This window comes from Onychomys torridus, chromosome X (genome assembly GCF_903995425.1).
Source record: "Onychomys torridus chromosome X, mOncTor1.1, whole genome shotgun sequence".
Classification (NCBI taxonomy): Eukaryota; Metazoa; Chordata; class Mammalia; order Rodentia; family Cricetidae; genus Onychomys; species Onychomys torridus.
In genome coordinates, this window is record NC_050466.1 from 77,806,316 (window position 1) to 77,833,026 (window position 26,711).

General features: G+C 36.3%; 2 protein-coding genes across 2 annotated transcripts in view; one reads left to right on the forward strand and one right to left on the reverse strand.

The window, feature by feature from the left end:
- Il1rapl1 (interleukin 1 receptor accessory protein like 1) overlaps positions 1-26,711 on the reverse strand; it is a 1,249,069-nt gene that overhangs the window by 265,030 nt on the left and 957,328 nt on the right. The gene's annotated exons all lie outside the window — the stretch shown is intronic.
- LOC118574832 (mitochondrial import inner membrane translocase subunit Tim23-like) lies at positions 16,744-17,455 on the forward strand. Its single transcript, XM_036175703.1, has 2 exons — positions 16,744-17,242; positions 17,445-17,455. Exons 1-2 carry the CDS (start codon positions 16,843-16,845, stop codon positions 17,453-17,455), a joined length of 411 nt encoding a protein of 136 aa, XP_036031596.1. The 5' UTR covers positions 16,744-16,842.

Here is a 26,711-nt window from a genome sequence, read left to right on the forward strand (position 1 = left end):
TTCGACTTTTATCTAGGCATGGTTGTATATGCCTTTAATCCCAGCACTTAGGAAGCAGAAACAGGAGTATCTCTATGATGTTGAGGTGAGGCCAAATCTGGTACATGGCAATTTTTAAGCCAGCCACGTCTACATATTGAGACACTACCTATCTCAAAAGAAGTTTTTGGCATTTTATTCCAATTGCAATGGAAAGCCATAGAAAAGGCATTAAAAAGGTGATGCCATGGGCCATATTAAATTCTATAAAGGTCATCATGGTTGTTCATAACCAAATTTATTAGAGAGAGCAAGTGTGGATGTGTAAGAACAATTAAAAACCAGCTTCAACATCCCTAATGAGATGCTGACAATAGCTAATGTGTTCATTATAGCTGTGAAGGAGATCAGTGAAGAAGTTTTGAATATATTGAGGAAGTACTGCCAATAGAACTCAGCAATTCATTAGATGTAATGGGTCATATGTGCATTCTGTTCTATTGGTTTCAGAACTGGTAATTATAAGGGAGGCTTGAAAATCCCTTTATTTAACCATCTAGATTATATACAGAACATTAAACCAATTTCCGTTTACACCACACAGACACACATACACAGCTTATATTATCTGAGGAATGCTTTTTTTTCTGAGCTGAGGACCAAACCCAGGGCCTTGCGCTTGCTAAGCAAGTGCTCTACCACTGAGCTAAATCCCCAATCCCAAGGAATACTTTTAAAGACAAAATTAAAGTATTAATAAGCAAATATGGATACCTTGTTCTTGTTGTTTTACCTTTAATTATTTGTATAGTTCAATGTACATCAGGATATAAATTACAGGTAATTAAGCCTTTGAAACTGAATTTATTTATTTTTAAATAAGCAATCATGTTATATTATAGCTTGAGATCAGGTTAGAACTGTTTTTTCTCTACCTCACAGACAGGGCTTACACTTTACCATTGTGCCATGGTAGGTGTTTGTCCTTTATTCCCTTATGAGCCTCTGGTTTGGCTGCACAATGATAGACAGACAGAAGCAGGTTGTTACACATTTCAATTTTATGATAGTATATGACAAAGACCTACAAAAAACCCAAGATAGCAGAAGATTTCAAACAGGATTTCATTAAGAGCTATTTTTAGGTCTTTAGAAATTATGAGGAAACTATATTTGAGGCATTTGTAACATAAAATAATTTAACGTTCTATTTTATGTTTTAATTTCAATATTTTTTTATTTTTCAGGTCCTATATACAAGTTAGTGAACTGCAAGTAACCATGAAAGTATTATTACTCCCTTATATATGTTGAATATAAAAGGTCATTGCTATTATTCTATCTGCAAAAGATAGAAGGCCAGGGTGCAAGAAGTGAAAGCCATGACATAGAAAAGATCTCAACGAGATACTCTGTTGCTTTTTCTTCAAAGAAATCCTTGCTAATGAACTAAGTTGAGTAGCACCAGCTTTGGACAAAACACCCAAGTTCATGTGTGAAGGCTCACTTCCCTTTTAGGTAAGCCAACTTGGGCATGTCAACACCTTTCTTGTTAATGTACACTTGCTGATGAAATTGGGTTTATATTACTAGTCAGAACAATCTTACTATGCTCTTATGGATGGCAGATGAACACTTTCAGGAACATAGTTCTGGAGCATGGCTTTCGACAGAAGATATGGAGTTAGCAATTTTTTTGTCTTTAAAGTATTTGATTTGGAATAAGAAGGTCGGACATTGTGCTAAAACTGTGTTATGTAGTTCTATGACTGTACTTAAGTTCTCTTCCTGAGATTTTACAATATTTCTAGAGGCAAGGGTTTGTCAGTCCCAGTGGTGAGATAATTTTGCCTTGTAGAAGACAATGGAATATGGCAGAGGATTACCTTTGTTTGCACAACTAGGGTGAAGATATAGGCACTCAGCAGGCAGAGACAGAGATGCTAAGTATCCTACTGTATGATGCAACCTCTTACAACCAAGAATCATTTAGGCCAAAATGTCTATAATTGAAAGTTTAAGCAATTGTCATCTAAGACATCTTTTGTCTTTAAAAATTCTATAATCCTTAAGGGAAGACACACAATAAGTTATTCAAGGTAATACAAGATATTCTTAAATTTGCTAAAATAAAGTTTATATGTATTGTAAAAATAAATATTGCCATCTACCATGACATTTATTTTGAATGCAGTGATTATGATTTAGCAATAAGAGAGAACCTCAATCACATTGGCCTGTGAGCATGTCTATGGGGCATTATTTAATTGCTAATTGATAAAGGTTAGCCTAGGTCATTATGGACAGGGTCACCTCTGGACAGATAATACTGGTTCACATAACAAAAAGTAACTGAAAGCTAGCCTGGAGGTAAGTCAGTAAGCATAGTTCTTCTACCATCATGCCTCCTGATTATGGCCTTGAGTTCCAGCCCCGACTTTGCATTGGAACCTACAATGTGAGGTAAACCCTATGCTACCCAGGTTGCTTTTAGTCATGATGTTTATCAAAGCAATAGAAAGCAAATGCTGAAAAGTTAAACTTCTCAGGTTTGTCTCCTAGGCACAAATAACAGTGTAACATTGGGAAACCTCTCTATGAGTCAAACTTCTCTTATGTAAAATGTAATTATAATCAATTTTGTTTTTTAAATGTATCATTCAAAAAACACTCTTAGTATGGTTTCTGGTACATAAGCAGCACTAAGTCAATATTAGTTATTGCCACAGATAGACCAGGGGTGAATTTTCATTAATTTTATTCCAGAGGATTTATTTACTCTAGCCCTTCAGATTTATTGATATACATAGGTTTTTGCTGATACCAATTTTTGTTATGGTGTATACTCTTCCACCTGGATAAATTATCCTCACATTTGAGTCTCAAACTCAATGGTCCCTGAAGGAGCTCTGTCCATTTCTGAAACACATATATAACTATTCCACATACTGTGTCCCTAAAGACATCTATTTGTACCATGCTTTAAAAGTTTCTATCCTCACCCACCTGTTAGAGCCTGAACGTTGGTCCCATCAAAGTTCCTATCTTGAAATCTTAATGTCAAATGCTGTAGTATGAGAAAATAAGCTTTGAGAAGTGTTTGGGTCATATTGCCAGAGCTGTCATGAAAGGGAATATTGTCCACATAAAAGAGGCCCAGAAGAGAGCCAACTCTACTGTGTGAAGTCATATCAAGAAGGGCAGTCTATGCATCAGAAACTGGGCTGTTGCTAGATTACTGTCCAATGCCTTAATCTAGGATGTCAGCCTTCAGAACTAGAAGAAATAAACTATTGCTATTTATAAACCATACCACTTATTATAATTTATTATAGCCTTCTGAATGGACTAGGATACCATCATACTATATTATCATTCATATGTTCATAAACATATACACAAATGGGCACACACAGTAGCCTTTGCAGCTGAAATGATATGCTGCCCTGAATGATATCTGTATGTATGTCATTTTCACACTGAGCCCTCTATAAATCTGTAAACTAGATCAAAACGAGGAAATCTCTTACTCCAGCAATAAAGAATAAAATTGAATTTGCAAGCTGAAATTAAATCTTTATAAATGGATGAGAACCTGAATAGAAGAGAAGTCCCTTGTTTGACAGGATAAAATGATTGATGAAAAGCAGATCTCAGCAAGATCTATTTATAGCCAGTTCCAGGGTACTATTGTTTCAAGTGTAGAAAATGCCTGGGTTCTAAAGAATTAACACAATAGATTCTATTTTCATTCTGATATTCATAATATATTAAAACTTTAAACAAAAATAACAGCTGTTTATAATATGTTGTATTGGTTTTCTTGCAATGCAGACCAAATATTCTAGATAGTGAGTTTTGCATATGAATAGTGCTCCTTGCCAAATCTTTACATTACATTAATAAGCTTAGTATCATACTAGACAGTTAAGATAAAATGTTAAGAAAATTGTTAGCTAAATAAGATTACTTATCAATAATTTCTATATAACAAGAATGGTTGACTTCATCCACCACATAAAAAATAAAGGGAAAAAACTAATTTTTATACTTCTATGTTATGTGTATTTAAAAAAGTGACCAGAGACAAGACTTATCAACAGGACTGCAATTATTCTTGGGATAATTAAAAATGACTGTCACTCATTCTATTGTTTATTTTTCTGTTGCTATTATAAAATACTCTAAAAAAGCAATTTAAGGAAGAAATAATTTATTTTAGCCTGTGGTTGCAAAAGTAGAGTCCCTAATGGTAGGGGAAACATTTTAACAGGCATTAGACGGGCGGAGAGACCACATATTCAAATGCAAATAGAAAACAGAGAGAGTGGAATATGAGCGAGTCAAGGGAATAAACTCTCAAAGCCGACTCCTTTGGACATACTTCTAGCAAGGCTGCATCACTTTCTCAAATAGTGCTTCCAATACCTGAGCCTATTGTGGAATCTTCTCATTAAATACACCACACACACATGCTATCCATAGCATGTCAAAAATAGCAAGCATGACAGGTTCAGTTTAATTTGCAATGGCGTCAGAGTAGCAAATATAGTGTTATAATTGTTGCTTAAATTCCATGAAGAGTTATTGACAGTTTACTTTTCTTCCAGCATTTTATAAAATGCTAGGAACCAGTTTCCTATCAAAAGCAGATTATTATGTACCAAAGGTAGATTTAACAGAAATAAGATTTATTTTTCTTCCAAAGATATATGGGCATATGAATGAAGAGATACTTCATTAGGCATAAATCCATAATAGAAAGGTAAAGAAGGCAGAAAAAAGAAAATAGAATATATAACCTAGAAATTATTATATAGGAACTCACTTAAAAGATTTGAATGGGGATCCTAGCTTTTAATGTTTATATGTATATATAATATATGAAAGTAGGAAAAGGACCACAGAAGGGGAAAAGGTGTTGAGGAGGAGATTGTAATAGGATCCATGTGAAATGAAAGAGGATTGCTACAGGGGATGGAAGGCTACAGCACAGAAAAGGGATGAGGTGGGAAGGAGAATCAGCAAGAAGAAAATTTGATTGAAATGCCAAAACGAAACATAATGTTTATTATATTAATTAGCAATACACTTACAAGCTAAAATTCAGACCAAACAACCAAAATCAAAACCCCAAATCACCTGAACCTTGATCCCTCAAAGACTGAAGCAAAGAAGCAACTGGATTATTATAGTAGAACTCCTGAAAGGCTCAAGAATTGATGAGAAAAATTGTCTGTTGAAGGTAGAGTGGATGAAGATGGAAGCAAGAGGAACGGAACACTTAACAATCAGTTGGCTCTTAGTTCCCCTCTCTCTTTTGGCAGAGGCTATTCATTTATTTCCTATACAGGTTGAATGAGCCTCTGCAATACAAGACATGTAGTGAAGCTGACAATACATTTTTATGCTACATGTGGAATTCTTCACATTGCTCATATGCAGTCTGGGAGAATACAAGAGGACCATTCTTTGAAAATCTGATCAATACAAGATCAAAGACAGTAAAGATACTTACAGCAAAGGTTTTCCCAAACTAACCAGAAAAATAAACTATGATACCTATAGCCAATAGACTGTAAAAAGCTGTCAAGCACCTTTTAAAATATTTTACACATAATGTTGAGCAATTAAGGGCAACTAAAATCTGTGAGAAGTCTTGAATATGAGTCAGACTTAAATACGTATCCAAACAATAATGGAAGCTTGAGGAACCAATTGTTATAACAAGAAAAAAAAAACTTCCCCAAACAAAGCAAAACAAAAAAAAGTTAGTATACTAAATTGCTCAACTTTAATTAGTGCTTCTGTATTCATAAGTGATGGGTAGAGGAAAACAGAAAGATAGGAAATGCAGAACTGTGTAGCAGGAGTTTGAATTTGAAACAAAGTCATATCTTCATTTATAATAATGGAAAATCATTGAAATGGAGTATCAGACAAATTTTAATCAATACTAGAAAAACATTTATAGTTCAAGCAAGTTATTTTGAGACATAGAAGTAAACACTCAATGTTAGCTGCAAGTACTGCTTGTAGTTATTTTGGAACATGGTATAAGGGTAGATGAAAAAACTCTATTTTATATATGGCATCTTTCACAATAAGAGTCCAAAATAGATTCATATATAACCACTTTTTAAAATGATTTATTTATTTGTATTTTATGTACATTAGTATTTTGCCTGCATGAATGTTTGTGTGTGTGTCATATCCCCTGGAACAGGAGTCACAGACAGTCGTGAGGTGGGTGCTGGGGATTGAACCCAGGTCCACTGGAAGAGCAGCCAGTACTCTTAACCACTGAACCATCTCTCTAGCTCCTCATATATAACTGTTATTAACTTATTTTGTGTCACTTGAACTATCAGCAAAATAGAAAACACACATATTAATGACCATGTTGCATTCGAAAGTATAATCACATGCTTATTCATTATCAAATATTTTATTTTAGTGTAGAATAAATAAAATATATTATATTTTTAGTTTTCCTTAGAAGTAGAAATTACACAAAATATGGAAAATGTAGCCGTATGGGGACAACATGGTGAATATTAAAAGAAATATAAAATTGAGTTAATTACATTTAAATTGCTAGTATTTTCTCTGAGAAAGGCTCTAAGGTTTCCATTTAGCCATCCACTTAAGAAACAGTATATTAAATTTGTTAGAGATACTGAACTAGTATCTTTATTTTTAAGAGAAGATCATTTGGGGGTTAGGGAGATGGCTCAGTGGGTAAGAATGTTAGTTGCATAAGGATGGCCTATGAGTTAGGATCCTGAGCATAGTAAAAGTCCAGGCATGGATGCATGCAATTGCAAGCACAGTTCTGGATGGATACAACAGAAAAAGGTTACTGGGGCTTAATGTCCATCTAGCCCAGTAGATGAACACTAATTTCCGTGAAAGGCCATCTCTCAAGGTATTAAGGTGAACAGAAGACAAACGATGATCTTTTGTGACATCTGCAAAAATACATAATAAATACACACACACACACACACACACACACACACTGTAAGAATGATAAGTGGCGCTGGTTACCAGCACTGGTTACTGCATGGAAAGGTCATGACAAACCCCAATATCAATATCAGAGTTTTATTAGGAGGAAGAGGGCTGCAGGGGAACAAGAGAACCAGGCCTAGGTAAGTAGCACATGCAGAGAGAGAGAGAGAAAGATGGTGGTGGGGGGAGACGGGACAGAACAGAGAGAGAGAATGGGTCTGAATCACTACTCTTTAAGGTTCAGGTGCGCTTATGGAGCTACGCCATGCATGCCCAGACTGTGTGCACACTGATGACATAAGACGCAAGACCACTTGTCTAGCTCCTCAACTGCACATGTGCATTCATGCAGCTAGAGCACAGTAGAATCCCAACACACACACAAACACACACACACACAAACACACACACACACACACACACACACACACACACACACACAAACACACAAAATCAATGGCAAGTTGATGACTTTATGATTATTTACTTGTTTGTTTATTCAAATATTTCAACTGATTCACAAGCACTAAATGTCTTGGAATTACTGACATTCAACAGAACTTATTTTATGTTTTTATTAAGAAAGCCCACATTACTCTTTACTTCCTGAATATATTGAGTAAACCCCTAAAATCCCACACCCATGGACAAATAAAATGCCCTTTTGTTTCAAATCACATTTGCTCACTTGATGACCAAAACAGCAGGATGAAATTCACTTAAATGAGCTGGAAAATAGAAGTTCCTCAAACACTCAGGAATCAACATAGCATGGAAAGACAGGTGATGGAGGAAAACAAAACAAAACAAAACAAAACAAGAAAAACTCTGAAATATGCAAGCAAGTCCCAAGTATTTAAATAATATACTTCCAGATAATCACCAAATATCTGTCTATTTTTGTGAAATAACTGTGAAAATGTTTGACTCAATTAACTTTTACTATTTTCTTACATAATATCCATTGTGCATGAGCTGGCTGTTTGGAACCTTGGGCTTACACAGGGACACATGCTCAGCCTGGAGGGAGGGGACTGGACCTGCCTGTACTGAATCCACCAGGTTTAAATGAATCCCCAGGGGAGTCTTTGCCCTGGAGGAGATGGGAATGGAGGGGAGGGGATGGGGGGAAGGCAGGGGCAGGGGCAGGAGGGCGGAGGACAGGGGAACCCATGGCTGATGTATAAAATTAAAACACAAATATAATAAATTAAATTTTTTTGTTTATATTCTTTGTAGTTACTAAATAGTATCTTCTTTTCCTGGGAAGTCTGAAAAGAAAATGAAACACAAAAAAGACATAGTCTCCAGTAGTACATTACCATAATAAGATATGTTTATGAATGAGTACTTTTGAATGTCTATAAACTCATCTGTAAAAATAATCAGGAGAATTTTCATAAGCCTGTACAATTATGTTTACAAATAAATAACATAAAATTAAAACATTTGGAAGCTTGTAAGACTACGTGTGTAAAATGAATGAAAAAATTTTCTTAATAAATAAGAACTATGAAATAAATTGATATGGTTATATTCTAAAAAGTCTCTTAAAAAGCTTTTGTTCTTAGGGATACATTAGTAAATGTTTAAAAAATCCATTAAATATGCAGAGGGAATAAGATAATCTCAGAAACATTGCAACCTGTGGTAGTTTGAATGAGAATGGCTCATATATTTGAGTGCTTGTTCCATAGTTGGTGGAACTGTTTGGGAAGGATTAAGAAGTGTGAGTTTGTTGAAGGACATGTGTTTCTATTGATAGGTTTTGAGATTTCAAAAGCCCATGTCATTCTCATCTCTCTCTCTCTCTCTCTCTCTCTCTCTCTCTCTCTCTCTCTCTCTCTCTCTCTTTGTGTGTGTGTGTAGGGGGGTGCCACATGCTTATGGGATTTAAGCTCTCAGCTACCACTGTAGTGTTATGCCTCCCTGCTGTCATTCTCCCTTCCATGATAGTTATAGGACCATGAGGCCCCCAAATAAATACTTTCTTTTATAAAAGTTGCCTTGGTCATGGTGTCTCTTCACGGAAATAGAAAAATAACTAAGATAGAACCCAAACCTCATCAATAACTCACTGAAGATAATCTGTTAGTTTGTTACTCCAGGAGGAAGTATAACACATATCTTTTCTTAAAGAAGAAAATAAAACACTCAGAATTTAGTAAACTCTATCTTATTTAATTATTCTGATAATAATTGAGACAGCAAAAGAAAATAACTTATATATAACACAAATATGTATATGATTTCCTGCATTACTTCTGTAAAAGCATCACTGAAACACACACACACACACACATACACACACACACACACACACACACACACACACACACACAGACAGAGAGAGACAGAGGGACAGAGAGATAGAAAGACAGGCAGACAAACAGATAGAGACAGAGAACCCTGATAAATGATGAATATCAATTCACTGCTCACTTATCTATGGTCTTTAAGAATAAGTTTTTATAAATGTAGTAGAATATGTAAAAGATACTGTTCTTAGCTACCTTATTGTTGGGGATTTGCTGTTAAAACAATGTAGATATTAGCAAATCATCCTCTTAGAATACCTGTAACAATTTGATTCAAATTAATATTATTTGAGAATTTATAATAGACTTTGGGATTTTTGACACTAAGGCTCCAGAACCATTCAGAGATGGCAAAGCCTTTAAGTCTATATTTGTGAACTCTAGAGTGGTAAAATAACAAATTTTGGTTGTGTTAAGCTATCCAATTTACAGAAACTTTATTTAGTAACCATAGGAAACCAAATACAGCCGGTCAAATAACTTTTCATTAGGGTAAAAGACTCACGTTCTTGTCAAATTCCCATCCTCATTTCTCAGTATAGTGTCACACAAGCTACCACCATGAAGGGTTGTCAGAGCCTTATTTAGAGCCACTTTGCCTGAGCTGTAGATTCTTCCTTCCTTAAAACTAACAATCCTACTAATACAATAACCCATATTTGCATGTTAACTCCTTCATACACATAGAAAACATTCATAAAGCACAAAGATTATGAAAATTACTAAGAAAACATCAGACTCATCCAATTGGAAGAGATAGATATTATGATAGATGATTGACAGATAGATGGTAGGTAGATATGTAGATAGATAGATAGATAGATAGATAGATAGATAGATAGATAGATAGATAAATGATAGACATATATAATAGTTGATTAGGGCTGAGGAGATAGCTCTGTAGCATTAACACTTTTACTAGACAAATTTTGAGGACTGGTATTTATATCCTCAGGAACCACTTACAAGCTGGGCAGTATGTAGGTATGAACATAAATCTCCTCCATAGTCTCTGATATTCGAATGATTAATCCTCAGTTGGTCACTGTGTTTGGGGAGCTGTTGGAGATGTCCTTACTAGAAGAAGTATGCCACTGAGGGTGGTTTTTGAAAGTATGAAGACTCCCAGCATTTTGAGATTGCTCTCTCCTGTTGCCTGCTTGTGGTTGAAGATGTGATTTCTCATTTGTTCCTGCTATTACGACTAGTGTTTGCTGTTACACTTTGCTGCCACTATGGTGATAGAATCTCATCCCTTTGAAACTGTAAATCTCAATAAATACTTCTTTCTCTAAGTTATGTCAGTCATGAGGTTTTATTATAGTAGTAAAAAAGTAACTAATATGGTAGCTGTGCTGAGTCGTCTGTAATCCTACTGCTCAAGAGATGGAACAGGGGATCCATGGAGCAAGTTGGCTACCTAGCCCAGCTGAATCAGTGAACTACAGGTTCAAGGAGACAATGTGACTTAGAAAATAAAGTGAACAGAGATCCAGCAAGATCCAACATTAACCTCTGGCCCAAATACACAGGCAGGCAGGCAAGCAGGCAGGCAGATAGACAGACAGACAGACACACACACACACACACACACACACACACACACACACACACACACACTGGCATGCATATTTGTGCTTAAATATTTAAACATGCATGTGTGTATCATACATACAAATGTACTTAAATACATATACTATTTCAAAAGATGATTGATTATCAGATTGAATACAAACTGTGTTCTGCATTTGAGGACTGAATTGATTATTATTCTAATGAGCTTTGAAAATTATAGTCTAATCTCATATCTAGGAAATTGTTCTTTCTTTTTTTTCTGTTTTTGTTTTTTTGAGACAGGGTTTGTCTGTGTAGCTTTGGAGCCTGTCCTGGAACTCACTCTGTAGCTCAGGGTGACCTCAAACTCACAAAGATCCACCTGTCTCTGTCTCCCAAGTGCTGGGATTAAAGGCGTGTGCCACTGCTGCCCATTGAGGAAATTATTCTGTCAGAACATAATGAAAGTCAGTTTCCATTTTGATTTCAACATTATATTGTTATGCTATAAGTACAAATATTTTGAATCTATTGGTCAATGACATTTAATTTGTGAATATGAGCCATTATTTTTACTTTTTTGCAGTTCTGGAAATAGAACCTAGGGCCCCATACATTTCAAGAAAGCACTCTCCTACTAAGCTACAATCTCTGGTCATGCTTCCATCCTCATTTTCACAATTGGTGGATATTTCCTGATACAATGGAGCCTTGCACCTAGTAAATGTCATGGCATAGAAAAAAATTGCAAATTACTTTCTTAGGTTAATGCAGCATACATTTACATAACAAAGATATTCTATGTCTATGTGAAGCTTATCAAGTTCTTCACCATGAAAGTATTTTACAAGCCATGGATAAGGCACACTCTAAATGTCATAAAATATCACAAGTCCAATTTAACTTATCAGTTAACATTAATTTTGATGCAACTGTTACAGGTTTTCTAAGTGGATAATTTACTAATGTCTACACAGTTTTTAAGTTTAGATGCTCAAACAATCATTAGCTGGCTTTAAATTACTTATCTATATATAGTCAGAATAGTCAGATAATTATATTTGGAAAGAAAATGTGCATCCTAAATTAACAAAGGCCATCTTTGTGTGTAGGGAATTAATAGTCACAGTAAATTGACAAGTCAATTATTAGTTTTATTTTGTCTATTTTAAGCAGGGAAATGAGAGCACCTGCTTTGTGCTTGCTGTTTAAGAAGGGCTTATAACTAGCTGCTTTTTAAGGAGGAAAAACTCTGATGAGCTGACTCTTCTATCAGCTTTTCTCACATTAACTTTTGCTGCTCACAAGACATTCTGTTCATGAACATTCTAAGTGCCTCCATTTTCCTAAGTGCCTTGAAAAGAAATTTCATGCTTCAAGATCAGTGTAAGTAGAAAAGTGTCTGTTGAAACGTACTTGAGAGATCAGAAGTACCAAAAAATTGGAGTAAGAAAATAGGAGGCAAAGATGAACAGAAGTAGATTCAAGAGAAATGTAGCAGAATAGATGGGCTGTGAGTGCACAACAATCTGGGACACTGTTGATCTAAGAGCTTGTGTCTCCTTATCATTTTGACTTCAAAACCTAGTCACCAAAGTATGAAGAGGTGGAGCCATTAAAAAGTGATCCAGTCACAAGGACCTCACCTTTGTAAATAGGATTAATTCCCTCATTATCCAGGTCCTGGAGTGCTGCAGTAAGTCCCCAACCACAAGAGGACACAGGCAGAAGGCTGCATCACTTGAGGAAACAAGCTGCTCTCACCATGCCTGAAATCTGCTGGTGCCTTCACCTTAGACTTTCTAACATTCAGGATGGTGAAAAATAAATTTTTGGTGTTTATGAATGCCCCGTATAAAGTAGTTTGCTTTTGCAGCTCAGACTTGTTAAGATAGAAATGTTTCAAGGTCAAGTTGGTGTTTAACTGAATAATATTTAGATGTTTCATTTGATGAGCAGCAGAATCTGTTAACAATGGAATAAAATAAAAATCAAAAGGATTGAGAAATTTTTTTTTCACTGTTACAATTCAGTCCTAGATTTCAGAGGATGGGTCACAATTGGCACTCAACACACAGAAGGAAAACAACAATGTATATTCTATTCTCTATAAATGTCCCAAGAATTAGAGCACACAAACTTTAGACAGAGTCTGTAAAATGTAGGCATTATAGACACTGCAAGTTATGGATATGATAAGATGAAATTTGTGTTACAGCAGGTTGTTGGAAAGACAAAATAACACAACCTATAAAATGCCTTGCAAATGTAAGATTCTTCAGGATCAATGAGAAATCAGGGTCACTAATCAAGAAAAAGCTGCACCCACAGATGCTGATTAAAAAGCTCATTTAAATGATAGTTGACATTCAATCAGGGCTGAAAGTGTAAAGGACAAAAAGTCATGGCTTCTTCTTGAGGAATAGAGTACAGATACAAAGGTCAACTGAGATAATAATGTAAATTCCTTGTGAGGAGGAATCTGCCCATTTGTACCTTAATGTATGTACTTTATACAGTCCTAGGAATTGAACCTAGGACCTTGCTCATGCTAAACCACTTGAGAGACAGTCTCACTAAATTACTCAGGCTAGACTGGAACTCACCCTGTAGCCTAGGTTGTCCTTAACCCTCTGGTTCTCCTCCCATAGACTCTAGGGTAGCGGGGATTACAGTCCTGTACTACTGGGTTTTGCTTGTCTGTTCCTCTGTCTGATGTCTACCTATTTCCTTATCTATCCAGTTTTAACCAGATCTTGTAGCAGGTAGATACTTAATAACAAAGTAGCAAATGGGAATAGCAAAACAATTTATCATTCAGGGCACTGAGATTGTGATGTCTACCAGGCTAAACTTTAAACTCAAGGTTCCAGTTAACTTTTTATCCTTGACCAGTTTCCTAGCTGACCTGTGAAATGTAACTGTTCTTTTAACCCCTATTTATTTTTCCAAAGTCAACCTATTGCTCTATTGTGACCTTCAATATCCAGCTGATCTTTCCTCCTCTGTCCAATCTGGACTTGATTTATTGCTAGGCTTCCATAGCTGGACTCCTGAGCTTTACTCTATCTGTCTTCCTCATCCATGAAGGAGAATCTTGAATCATTTCTTGCAATAAAATAAATCCAGCTGTTTTATTGTGTTTTAGTTCATTATTCCATAGTATACACTATTCTGTAGTATACAGCTAGTGAAAAGAATAAGTTATAGATACTATTTTTTTATTTATGAGCATTAAAACTCAGTGAATGAACTAGTCATTCATATGTTTCTCTGAATCATATATTGACTTGGAAATATAATATTCCAATTTGTTCAATAGACGTTCCAAGCACAATAAGGGAAAAAGATATACAACAAGAGAGATGTTATAATGGACACACACACACACACACACACACACACACACACACGCACACACACTCACAAGAGGAGAGAGAGACAGAGAGAGATAGAGAGATAGAAAGAGAGACAGAGAGGAGAGACAGAGACAGACAGAGACACACAAATGTATATCTATCTATCATCTATCTATATATTTATCTGTCTTACTTTGTCTAGTTATTTTGTGTGTGTGTATATATCTATATATCTATATATATATCTATATCTACATATATATAGACAGACAGAGGAGAGAGAGAGAGACTATGAAAGAAGGGAAGGTGTCTACTAGGGCTTGACAGGTAATGTTTAAGTCTGCCTAATGGGAACAGAAACAGGAGGGAAGGCATCACAGAGGTGGTATTGAGGTGTGTGTTAAAATGTGTGTTCACAAGAATGAGGAAGGCATAGAGATATTGTGGTGGTTGGAATAGAAATGGCCCCCATATACTCATGTGCTTGAATGCTTGGCCTATAAGAAGTAGCACTATTAGAAGATATGGCCTTGTTGGAGTAGGTGTGGCCTTGTTGGAGGAAGTGTATCACTATGTGGGCAGGCTTTGAAGTCTCATATGCTCAAACCCCGGCCTGTGGCTCACAGTTCTTCTTCCTGATGCCTGCTGATCCAGATTATAGAACTCTAAGTTCCTTCTCCAGTACCATGTTTGCCTGCGTGGTACCATGTTTCCCATCATAATGATAATGGACTAAACCTCTGAACTATAAGCCAGTCCCAAGTAAATGCTCTCCTTTAAAAGAGTTGCTATGGTCATGGTATATCACAGAAATAAAATAAAATCTCAAATAAGATATAGACTATGTAAATTTATAGAACGGTGAAATTCATGGCAAGGTTAGGAATGATTGACCAATGGTATGAGCTAACACAGCTGTCAATGAAACCTATGAAGATTAAAAAAAATATACGGTCTGATCCTGGAAGGTCTTGCTTTTTTATTCTAGGCAGCAGGTAAACACACACTATTCAAGGTAGAGACGTTGGTATTACTTCAATTTATAAAGAAGACTTTCTTATTAAATCAAACTGCAAATTTCACAAATTGACTCTTCAATTTTGCTAAAATGGGCTAAATATCCAAAGGCCTACTAGAAAGGATTTTTAATTTCTGTTGACCCAACCCTTTACCCTGGTTGTCAAAAGAGGAATGGTGATCACATTAAGTTCATGAAAGCCACTATTTAGAGGCTGGAACTGATAAGGTAAAGACACTCATTGACTACTTTCTTAGTATGCCCTTCTAAGTAAATTAGGTAATTCCATTTCTCAAGTAAAGGGATTCAGGAGCAAGGCTATATCCATATTGAAATTTTGTAGAGTAAGGAAGGTACCAAGCAGATGTGGTGGTGCAGGCCTATAATCCAGCTGACAAGCCAAGGCAGAAAATTGGCAAATTCATGGCCTGCCTGGGTTACAGGCAGCGTTCAAAGAATTCTGTGTGTCTTACAGTCCATTGGTTTAATTCCTGAAATGTGCTTTTAAAATTACTTGTAAACACGTCTGCTGGAATAGTTTATAGATGATTCTACTTTTATTAACAACTATGTGGGAAAAAATAATCATAACTGTATCTCTCTGTTGCCAGATTCCTAAAGAACATTTGTTTGCTGGATTTTTCCTCCAGGGTCCTTGTATCATCTGATGGAATGTTTCTCCCTTCATGATTAATTTCAATTTTTTTCCCTAAGCTCCTTGGTTCTGAGAAGATAGATATTAGCTGTCTTATACACATTGCAGATCGATTTGTACCATGTTCCAATCTGCAGCATGATGGTAGATTCATACATGATGGTAGATTTACATTCTATGATAGTCTTTGTGAGCACTACTGTTAGATTACATTATTTTTAAGATAGCTCCACAGAGAACCTGCATTTTCTTATATAAACACTGGATTTTCCAATAAAGGGATCATACTCTGAGCACTAGATGAAAACTACCCATAGATGCATTTTATTTACCTCATATCCTGTTAAAATGAATTCTAAGTCCCTAATGTAGAACATAATTTTCCCCAAATCACTGTAGTCTCTCAGTCGTTCATGACAGTATTATACCTGACCTCATTTTACTCACTCACATAAAGTTGACTCTGATTCACACTCTGCCACTCCCATATTACAGAAAATGTACTTTCTTCCACAAATTACAGTAGGCAACTAAGAATATAATTTTTGGTTTGCAACTGAAATTAAGTTTAAGGTTAAGAAATAGCATCCATGAGCCGGGTGATGGTCGCACATGCCTTTAATCCCAGCACCTGGGAAGCAGAGGCAGGCAGATCTCTGTGAGTTCCAGGAAAGATACAAAACTACACAGAGAAACCCTGTCTTAAAAATTCAAACAAAAAACAAAAACAACAACAAAGCATACTATGAGTGTGAAGGTGGCCATAGCAATTTGGGTCTTCCCGCTGTGGCTGTGGGGACCACAATGAGCACAGGACCCTAGCATGAGGTTGTGGTGGGTGGCAGGGGAAGTGGCAACAAAACCACCAGTAGGTTAGCTGGCTTCTTAGGAGTGGGAGGAGCAGGTTACTCTCATGCTGACTTGGTCTGCATTCTGCTAACTGACATGAACCCCCTGTCTCCATATTTAAATGTGGATCCATGCTATGTTGTTCAGGATACCAATGAGCTCATTTTGCCAACTGGAGCTAACAAAACCCGAGGCAGATTTGAGCTAGCTTTCTTTACCATTGGAGGATGTTGCATGCCAGGGGCTTCATTTGGGGCAATGAACCGTCTTCGGTTAGGATTGAAGGAAACTCAGAGCATGGCCTGGTCCAAACCAAGAAATGTACAGATTTTGAATATGGTGACTAGGCAAGGGTCACTTTGGGCTAATACTCTAGGCTCCCTGGCTTTGCTCTATAGTGCCTTTGGTGTTATCATCGAGAAAACACAGAATTCAGAAGAGGACCTCAACACAGGAGCAGCGGGAACCGTGACGGGAATGTGGTATAAACATACAGGTAGAGACGGGCAGTGGTGGCTCATGCCTTTAATTCCAACACTCGGGAGGCAGAAGCAGGAGGATCTTTGTGAGTTTGAGGCCAGCCTGGGCTACAGAGTGAGTTCCATTAAAGGCTCCAAAGCTACACAGAGAAACCCTGTCTTGAAAAACCTAAAAAAATAAATAAAAATAAATAAATAAAAACAAAAAAAATTGTACAGGTGATCTTTGAGGAATAGCACGTGGTGGCCTGGCAGGGCTGACACTCACCAATCTCTATGCACTGTATAATAACTGGGAGCACAGGAATGGTTCACTGCTCCAACAGTCACTGAAGATTTTTGACACTTCAAGACTTGGGGTAGCCTTCATAGTCATCCAGATTGATTGCTAAGTCAGTCTGGAGTTGCTTTCTCACTTGTATGGACAATTACTTTGGATAATTGGAGACTCTGATGTGCTGTGACAAAGATCATGGATGGTTAGCCTGGACAGCACTGCTTGCCCTTAGTGAGTGGAAGCCAAACTCCTTGGTGGCTCACTGAGTATGTGTTATCTTCTTTGGAGATGATCTTTAACCTGTTTTCTCTCCTACCCCCAAACTGGAAAATCACTTACTCTCCAAATTCAGGGCAGACTTATTTTCAACACTCTTATCACCATGTTTATCATTTAAAAAATCTAAAATGACTGTTGCCCTCTATTCCAAATAAAGGGTGAAAATAGACCCCCTCCCCCCCACAAAAAAAAGAAATAGCATACTGCACAGAACAGATAAATCAAAGGAGTGCAGGTCTGGATCTGAGACAAATCTACCACCAAGTATGAGGTGTATCAGTAGGAGAGATAGCTGTCAATAGACTTCTTGCTTTGGAAACATGAGTATATGACTTCAATTCCCAGAATGTACAGCAAAAATGAGCATGGTGTTGTTTTTTTGTAATGCTAGTTCAGGGACACAGGTTCAAGGTAGAGCTCGGGGGCACTGTGGTCAGCCAGCCTACCATACTTGGTGAACTCTAAGCTAGTTTGATGCCCTGTCACAAATAAATGGGGGATGACATCTTGGATATAGCACCTGAAGTTGTTCTGTGGCTCCTACACTTACACACATGCATGTGCATGCATTTGCATATGCATATACAAAAAGATAGAATGTCAGAATTTGTTGGTGGGAGAAGCAAAGGGCTTATAGTCTAAGAAAAGTAAAATCACTCAAAATGAATCATGCCTAGTTCTGCTCTTATCAGGTTATGAAAGAGACATAATAAAGAATGCAGGTAAAGTGATAAGATATAGATTAATCAAAGATGACAAGTATATCAGATACTAAATGTCAGAGAAAAGCTAGATCCTATGATAATTATTGATTCTTAACTTACCTTCTTCTGGTACAAGCCCTATACTCCTACTTGTATATACTTACACAAAAATAGAGGCATACAGTAGTTATCAAGCCTAGATCTTACTCCTGACGCTATAGTAATTTGTCCAAAATTTCTATCTATAACCCAATCTAGGCCAATCAGAGTTTTCTTCTGGAATTTCTATATCGAGTTAGACTTCCAAACCCATGTTTCCTCCTATTATGAAGTTAGTTAACATATTCTCTCCCCACATCAGTTTACCACCCTGAACAGTAATAGTCCACCTATATATAAATGATGTTCTACAGAAATGAAAAAAGACAGAACATGCTAGCTATTGTGCTTCTTGTGATCTTCAATCCTCATGTTTTTAAATGATTTGCCACTTACGACCATGACAATGACTATAAAATATCAGAACCTGTCACACTTCAAATTTAAATTGCCTCGTAGACCTGAGTAAAATCCTCCTGTTACCTCTTCCCTTAGATACACCAAGTTACAAAGACAAAGTTTACACACCAAACTATCTTCAGAACATCTAAGTAAATATAATGAGAGATCACAGTCCCTACTTTCAGTACAACGAATTAAAAAACAATGCATTGTAAGAAGTGGGAAGGAATGATTTGTTCCTATCACTTCTAATCCAAGTCTAAGCAGCCAACCTTGGACTCCACTTTGGGAAAATTGAAGGAAATTAAACTACCAGCCTTTTACCTGATCAATATCAAATCTCTCTCAGGAAAGTCTAGCACTGGGCAAAAGGAAAGAAAAAGAAAGAGAAGGGAAAGGGAAGGAGAAGAACAAGGGAGGGCAGAGGAGAAGGGACGGTTGGGGACAGATGGGAAGGGAGGAGAGAAGAAAAAAGGCAAAGGCCAAGCTAGCCAATGAAAGTCAGCCAATAGCCAGGCTGTGGTGGCACACGCCTTTAATCCCAGCCCTGGGGAGGCAAAGGCAGGTGGATACCTATGAGTTCGAGGCCAGCTTGGTCTGCAGAGTGAGTTCCAGCACAGCCAGGGCTATACAAAGAAACCATGTCTTAAAAGAAAGCCAATAACAAGATTTCTAAGTTAACCTTTTCTTGAAATAGGTTTTTTTTAAAAGTATAAATAAACTCTGTCTGTTCTCCTCCCTCTAGGAAATTGAGACACTGCCTTGCTCTTTTATTTCATTTTGACTACATAAAGAGTAACTGAAAGAACACCCTGTCCCATTTGCCCTGAAATTCACAGCAGCAGGAGTCACTTTTGACTGAACATGCTCTCATATGCAGTCATTGATGTTCTCTGTGAGACAATCTCACCTGAAACTGAAATGCCTAATCAAATTTCTTCTTATTTTGTCTCCCAATACATAAGAATATCACTTCTACTCTCTAGAGGAAAGTCTTAATAAACATCTTTGGAATGAAAACACATTACTCTTAGGAAATAAAAGTTTTTTTTTAACAGACGTTATACATAATCACACATAAAATAATATTTTCATATACATCCATTGAATAATATAGTATGTGGTGGATAATCCTGAAGATAATATTATTACTACTTATAAAAGGTAGTGAATAATAATTACAGTCCCTAAAATAATGCAAATTTAGTGCAAATAATTTTAGTCAAAGTAGTACATTTTCTAGGAAGCATTTTAGAAAGTCAATTAATTAAAAACCCATAAATTTACCAAGATAATGCCATTCTCATCCGAGAATGCATGTTCATCAAGACATTTTTTTTCCTTTTAGAAAGAGACGATAAAAATACATTCTGAATTTCTAAGCTATTCCACACTGTTTCTTACTTAATATTTGTAGCAACAATGTCAGTTTTGCCTAGGACTGGGAGTATTCTGTTTCTGGCTTGATGTGCTCAATTTCATTTTTTTTTTTTTATCCTTTCCTGGAGAACAAGAAACCTTCCCTTGGTCTCTTCCTATTCAAAGAGCTGCCAGTATTGTGTAATCACAATTCTTCAGCAGGCAAGTCCACAGACGGCCTTCTGCTTCTGTTATGCTAAAACCAAAAGAACATTCAGAAGGTGAAAATGTCTCTTGTTTTTTGCTAGTTTGAGGAGGTAATTGGGCAGAACTGGGAGGAAGAAGGGATGACTGAGTCCTTGAGTCTTGAACACTTTCCAGCTTTCTCCTACTCTTGTCAACTGCAGTGGAGTTACCGTTTGATTTATTTCAAAACAGGTGGATTTTGAAAAATTAAAACTCTGCTAAGCTTTTAATTTTCCTTTTGTTATTGAGTTTGTTACTGTACTTTATAAACTAATATATTTTTCATATTTTATTTTGAAAAATCTCTAGTTCTTCTGATAGTGAATTGGAAAGATGCCTCTTTGAAACATTTTGCTATGGGGTTTAGGTTTTAAAACCTTACAGTTATTCTACATATGGAAACATATGGCGTGTTTAGAAGCATATGTTTAGGAAAATATTTGTGATAGTTTGTTCATAAAGCTGTAAGTTAAATCAAAATGTATAAACTTTTATCTTCAAAAGAAAAATAAAGTTAAAGTGAGGTTGTTGCCACAATTGTATAATGAAAAGAGACATATAGATTTGAGAAAAATTTTAAAAAAATTCCTGTTAAGTAAGAGTAATATAAATATACTGAGACAATATGCATGCATATATTGAAATCTCCTAATGAAACCCATAACTTTGTACAAATAATAACCATACATGCTAGTAAAAAGGAAACAGAACTATCATCAGAGTTATGACTGGATAATAAACTGTATCATGGGTAGTCATTCTGTTGGTATGTATTTCAACAAAATAGAGGCAAGTAAAAGAGCAGGACGGCCTGCAAAAATATATCACATATGGAAACATTGTATTTTGTCCTGATTGAACATGAAATATTATTATTTAAATATTATACTCTATAGTAATATTTTTCAATATTTTAATATCATTTTTCAGTATTTTTATAAATGAAATATAATTTATTATAAAGCTAATGAATGAATTTACTACTTTCTATTAGGAGGTAGAAAGTTCCCTTCTTTTTCTACTGACAAACTAAAGGGACTCATTGGCGATGATGGGTGGATGGTCCTTTGTCCAGGACAATGGCACTTGCAGTTTCAAATTGATGAACCCCATCTTATGATAGTGTAAAAATCTGCATTACCACAGAGAGAAGTAATGAACATGATTATTCAATTACAAAAGGGTTCTCATATAAAATCATTCACCACAGAGTGTCTTTAAATAGCATATTTCCCTTGTGAATATAAATCTTTCAGTGATCATTAGCTGCTTAAAAGAGACTGGGGGACAGAGACTCTTAAAATTGACATGTTAAGCTACTACTAATTAGAAATCAATCAAAAAGGAAGGGAGCACTTCTTTGAAATTATGATGATTCAATTTACCCACATATCTGCAGGAGCATACTTAGTTGGTAGAGTGAAGTTTGACTGGAATGCTAAGTGTTTTAACATTTTACTGTAAAATACTGGTATCCCCTTTTCATAATCACATTCAAGCACAAGTTATTTTTCATGGAGAGTCTGCATATAATTTAGGAGTTCTCATTTATTTAGCAAAAATTCAAGAGGAAATTTATGGATGAACAGCTTTCTCTATACTCAAACTCTAAATGATGTGAGTCTTTTTATAGTCTCCCTTTTAATGGACATCAGTCACATGGGGCATGCTCTTATTCTGAAATCTCTTTTGATATTCTACACCAGAATGTCCTTTGATGGGTTTGTTCCTCATAAATTGGCAGTTACTTTGCAAATACAGGAGCAGTTCTTGTTAACATTGTACACTTGCTATATTTTTCTGTGCTAGTAAACTTTGATCATTAGGAGTGATTTAGAATGCTTCCTCATAGTGGTGTTGCTCACAGGAAAATAGTGTCTTTTCATTAAAATTGGCTTGACTAGCACAGGAAGAACGGTTTGATACATTGTTTTGCAAAATTAGTCTCTTGTTTCTGGTCTTTAAAAAATCCACTGGAACTTCATTCCTTTAGAATCATAATTTTAAAAATGCTTCATTTTCATCTGGTTGGTCATTTACAAATTTTTATGCTACAGTGTCCATTAAACTCCCTCTTATAAAATAAGACTAACAAGCATGTTGTTTTTTTTTATAACTACATACTTACGATATGCTAATCTATATTTTGACAGATATGGTGTTTAAGAAACATGAAATCAAAATTAAATCTATAGGCATATTTAAGTATAAATATTAATATGCATGTATGTTCTTTTTTAACAATTTTTTTCTTTTTATTATTATTATTATTATTATTATTATTATTATATTTGTGTTTTAATTTTACACATAAGCCATGGGTTCCCCTGTCCTCCCCCCTCCTGCCCCCACCCCCACCTTTTTCCCATCCCCTCCCCTCCATTCCCATCTCCTCCAGGGCCAAGACTCCCCTGGGGATTCATTTAAACCTGGTGGATTCAGTACAGGCAGGTCCAGTCCCCTCCTTCCAAGCTGAGCAAAGCATCCCTGTGTAAGCCCAAGGTTCCAAACAGTCAGCTCATGCACTAAGGACAGGTCTGGGTCCTACAGCCTGGGTGCTTCCCAAACAGATCAAGCTATTCAATGGTCTCACTTATCCAGAGGGCCTGCTCCAGCTGGGGGCTCCACAGCCTTTGGTTCATAATTCATGTGCTTCCATTCATTTGACTATTTGTCCCTGTGCTTTTTGCAATCTTGGTCTCAACAATTCATGCTCTTACAGTCCCTCCTCTTTCTGGACAATTGGACACCTGGAGCTCCACCTGGGGCCTGGCTGAGGATCTCTGTATCCACTTCCATCAGTTATTGGATGAGAGTTCCAGCTCGACTGGTAGGGTTTTTGGCCATTTGATCACCAGACTAGGTCAGATCAGGCTTTCTCTCGACCATTGCCAGCAGTCTACAGAGGATATATCATTATGGATTTCTGGGGACCTCTCGAGCACTCCGCCTATTCCTGTTCTCATGTGGTCTTCATTTATCATGGTCTGTTATTCCTTGTTCTCCTTTTCTGTTCTTGATCCAGCTGGGATCTCCTGCTCCCCTAAGTTTTCTTCTTAAGCGGAGAATGGAACCTAATTTTCTAAAATTGTATCCATCCTACAATGGAGCTTATATATGTTGCCATAGTATGAGTTCTAGGAATAATAGAAGCATGATCAGACAAACACTGGTGTTCAAAGGGCACATAGGAACTCTACTTATTGCATGAGAATACTTTTGCTTCTAAAAGTAAACACTTGTTAACGACTTAACATTTGCCAGGACATGGGCTAATCCTTTCTTGTGCTATCTGAATATGTATCCACAACTATTCTAAGGAGGTACTATATTATTATAGTATCTAAAATTTAAAATTTGTTTATTCTTTGAAAATTTCATGCATGTATGCAATGTATCTTGGTCATATCCATCTCTCACTCGCCCCTAGAAGTTCTCCCAGGATCCTCCAAAGCTCTCTCTTGGCAGTGACATCCTAGGATGATGATCTTGGTGCTATATGCAAAGCATGTTGGGTAAGCCATGAGGAGCAAGCTATGAGAAATAAGCCAGTATCATTTCTCCACAGGCCCTGTTTCAGCTCCTGCCTCCAGGTTCCTACCCTGAATTCCTCAGTGATGGAGTGTGACCTGAGACGTATAAGAAGAAATTAACCTTTTATTTTCCTAGTATCTTTTGGCCATAGTGTTTTATCATAGCAGTAGAAACTCTAAGACAAAAAGAAGCATCAGGTTGTGAAGTATTGCTGTTACAGACCATGTGAATTTGGGATGATTGTGGCGGCATTTGAACTTTGGACTGGAAAATCTGTTGAGTGCCCCAGAGTTCATTGGGATATTCTGTGGGAACTTGGAAGATTTCAAAGTACCGAGAGCAATGTAGAAGATGGAAACTTGGCTTGTGAAGTTTCAGATGGAAGCAAAAACTATCAAGGGCCATTAGGCATTTTGAATTTAGAATCTGTGGTTCTGGCCAGCTGTAGTTATGATTAAGGAAGGACCAAATCTACTAAAGTGAAACATTTGCTTTTATGGCTAACAATATTTACTTGAGAAAGTACAGTTTTGCTAATGTACATGTCTTTGTTAAGTGTGAAATACACATCAATTTTTACAAAAACTTAAAATTTGGATGTTGTTGTTTTTCCCTATAGAGAAAGAAAAGCAAAAATCCAGCGGTCAGTGTTCCTACCTGTGGGAAGGAAGATCAAGCTGGCATCACTTTCATACTCCAGTAACACAATATTTTTTTTAATCAACAGTATCCTAAGCCACTTTTAGATATGGACACCTAATGCAATACCTGATTTATATTTTAAAAAGGTATTGATATTAAATTTTTCCCAACCCTAGAAGGGAAAGGAAAAAGCTTTCCATGATCATTTTAGTAAAGTACTAACTATACAAAGTCTGGCTGCTTTGTTTCAAGAGAATAGCAGCTATACATACAGATCTAAGAAACATGTATTTCAAACTATTTTTCACTCCATAAGATTTTTCTATATTGTTTTATTGCAATTAAAGCTCGCCTATGTATTTTAATAAATACATTCTATATGCCATATGTATTTAATAACATTTCTACACCATATAAATCATAGCAATAAAGTATATTTCAGTAATTAATTATATTCGCAACCCAGTAAACTAATAGGTAATTTCCATGACAAGGAATTTTTTCCTATAAAAATATTGACTGGGATCTGTTATATATGCTTTGGCCACTTTCCTTGAATTTTCTTAATATTTAAAATTTTGTCCTCTATAATATGATGAAATCAGGCAAGGAGTGCCAATTTCCAGTGTGGTGTTAAAAAAATTTAGTCTATAGTTCAAATGGGTAAGCATCTATCTATCTATCTATCTATCTATCTATCTATCTATCTATCTATCTATCTACCTATCTATCTCTGTGTGTGTGTATACAGTATGTTTCCATTACCAAGGTTTATGTAGAAATCTGAGCTTCCATGTCAGTTGTCTTCTTTTAGATATTAACATCTGGAAAAACCTAGTTACATATGCAAAAATGTGCTTCTTAACAAAGTTAACATATGAAAACAAGTTATTAAAGATAAATCAGAGCACATCTGGTGAGGGTCATCATTTCAGGCTTCTCATCACATTGTTTTGTAGGAATATTGAAGGTGTAGGAATTTTGTAGTTGTTAAATCTCAGTTGTGAATAAGATGTGCTACACTATGTCAAAGCTAAGTGGGATTTATACTCATTGGATCTCTGGTAACAATATAATATCCTATACTTTACTCTGGGAGCTTCTAAGAATGGCTTGGTGGCCCTACAGTAAAGGCAGATTGCTGAATGACAGGGTTCAAGCTCAGCACATCAATTGTGCCTGTCTTTTGATTCCTTGGACTGCACCAGTCTGAAGGAACTAAGTCTGATTTACTTCTTGAACTGACCTTCAGAGTTCTACAGTGTGTCTTCTGGGCCTTTTGCCCAATCATTCTCTGCCCATGTATTTGGTGATGTCTGAGTTATTTAGAAGAGACAATGATTTCTTTTAAACATTTAGAAATAGCATGCAGATGCCACTTGAAGGAGAAATTCCAGGCTGTCCTCACATATTGATTGCAAGTCAAACCTATCATTTTACGTATTTTATGTGAATTTCCTTAACATTTCATTACTTTTTCACTAAGTACTTTGGGTTTTATTGCCTTTTGTTTTCTACAGTGAAACAGTTCAAACGATCAATACCAAACATTTTTTATTTGAGAAGATGAAAAATTAGAATAGGACACATAGGACATACAAAAGGAAAGATGGGCATGCCAAGTGAATGTGGAGATGGAAGGAAAGCCTAAGAACCACATAGCTACATAGCTTTAATCTTATTATTATTATTATTATTAGTGTGTGTGTGTGTGTGTGTGTGTGTGTGTGTGAGAGAGAGAGAGAGAGAGAGAGAGAGAGAGAGAGAGAGAGAGAGAGTTTGTGTGTTAAATGTGCACAGTTGCTAGTGCAAATGTGGTCTTGTGTAGAGGCCAGAAAAGGATGTCGAATGTCCTGCTGTATCACTCTTAAATTTGTCCCATTGAGACAAGATCTGTCACTGAACCTTGAGCTAAGCTGGCTTTCAGCAAGGCTCAATGACTCC

What these genes read in the sequence shown, in the direction of transcription:
- LOC118574832 (XM_036175703.1), top strand. Translation starts at nt 16,843, where the DNA reads ATGAACCCCCTGTCTCCATATTTAAATGTGGATCCATGCTATGTTGTT.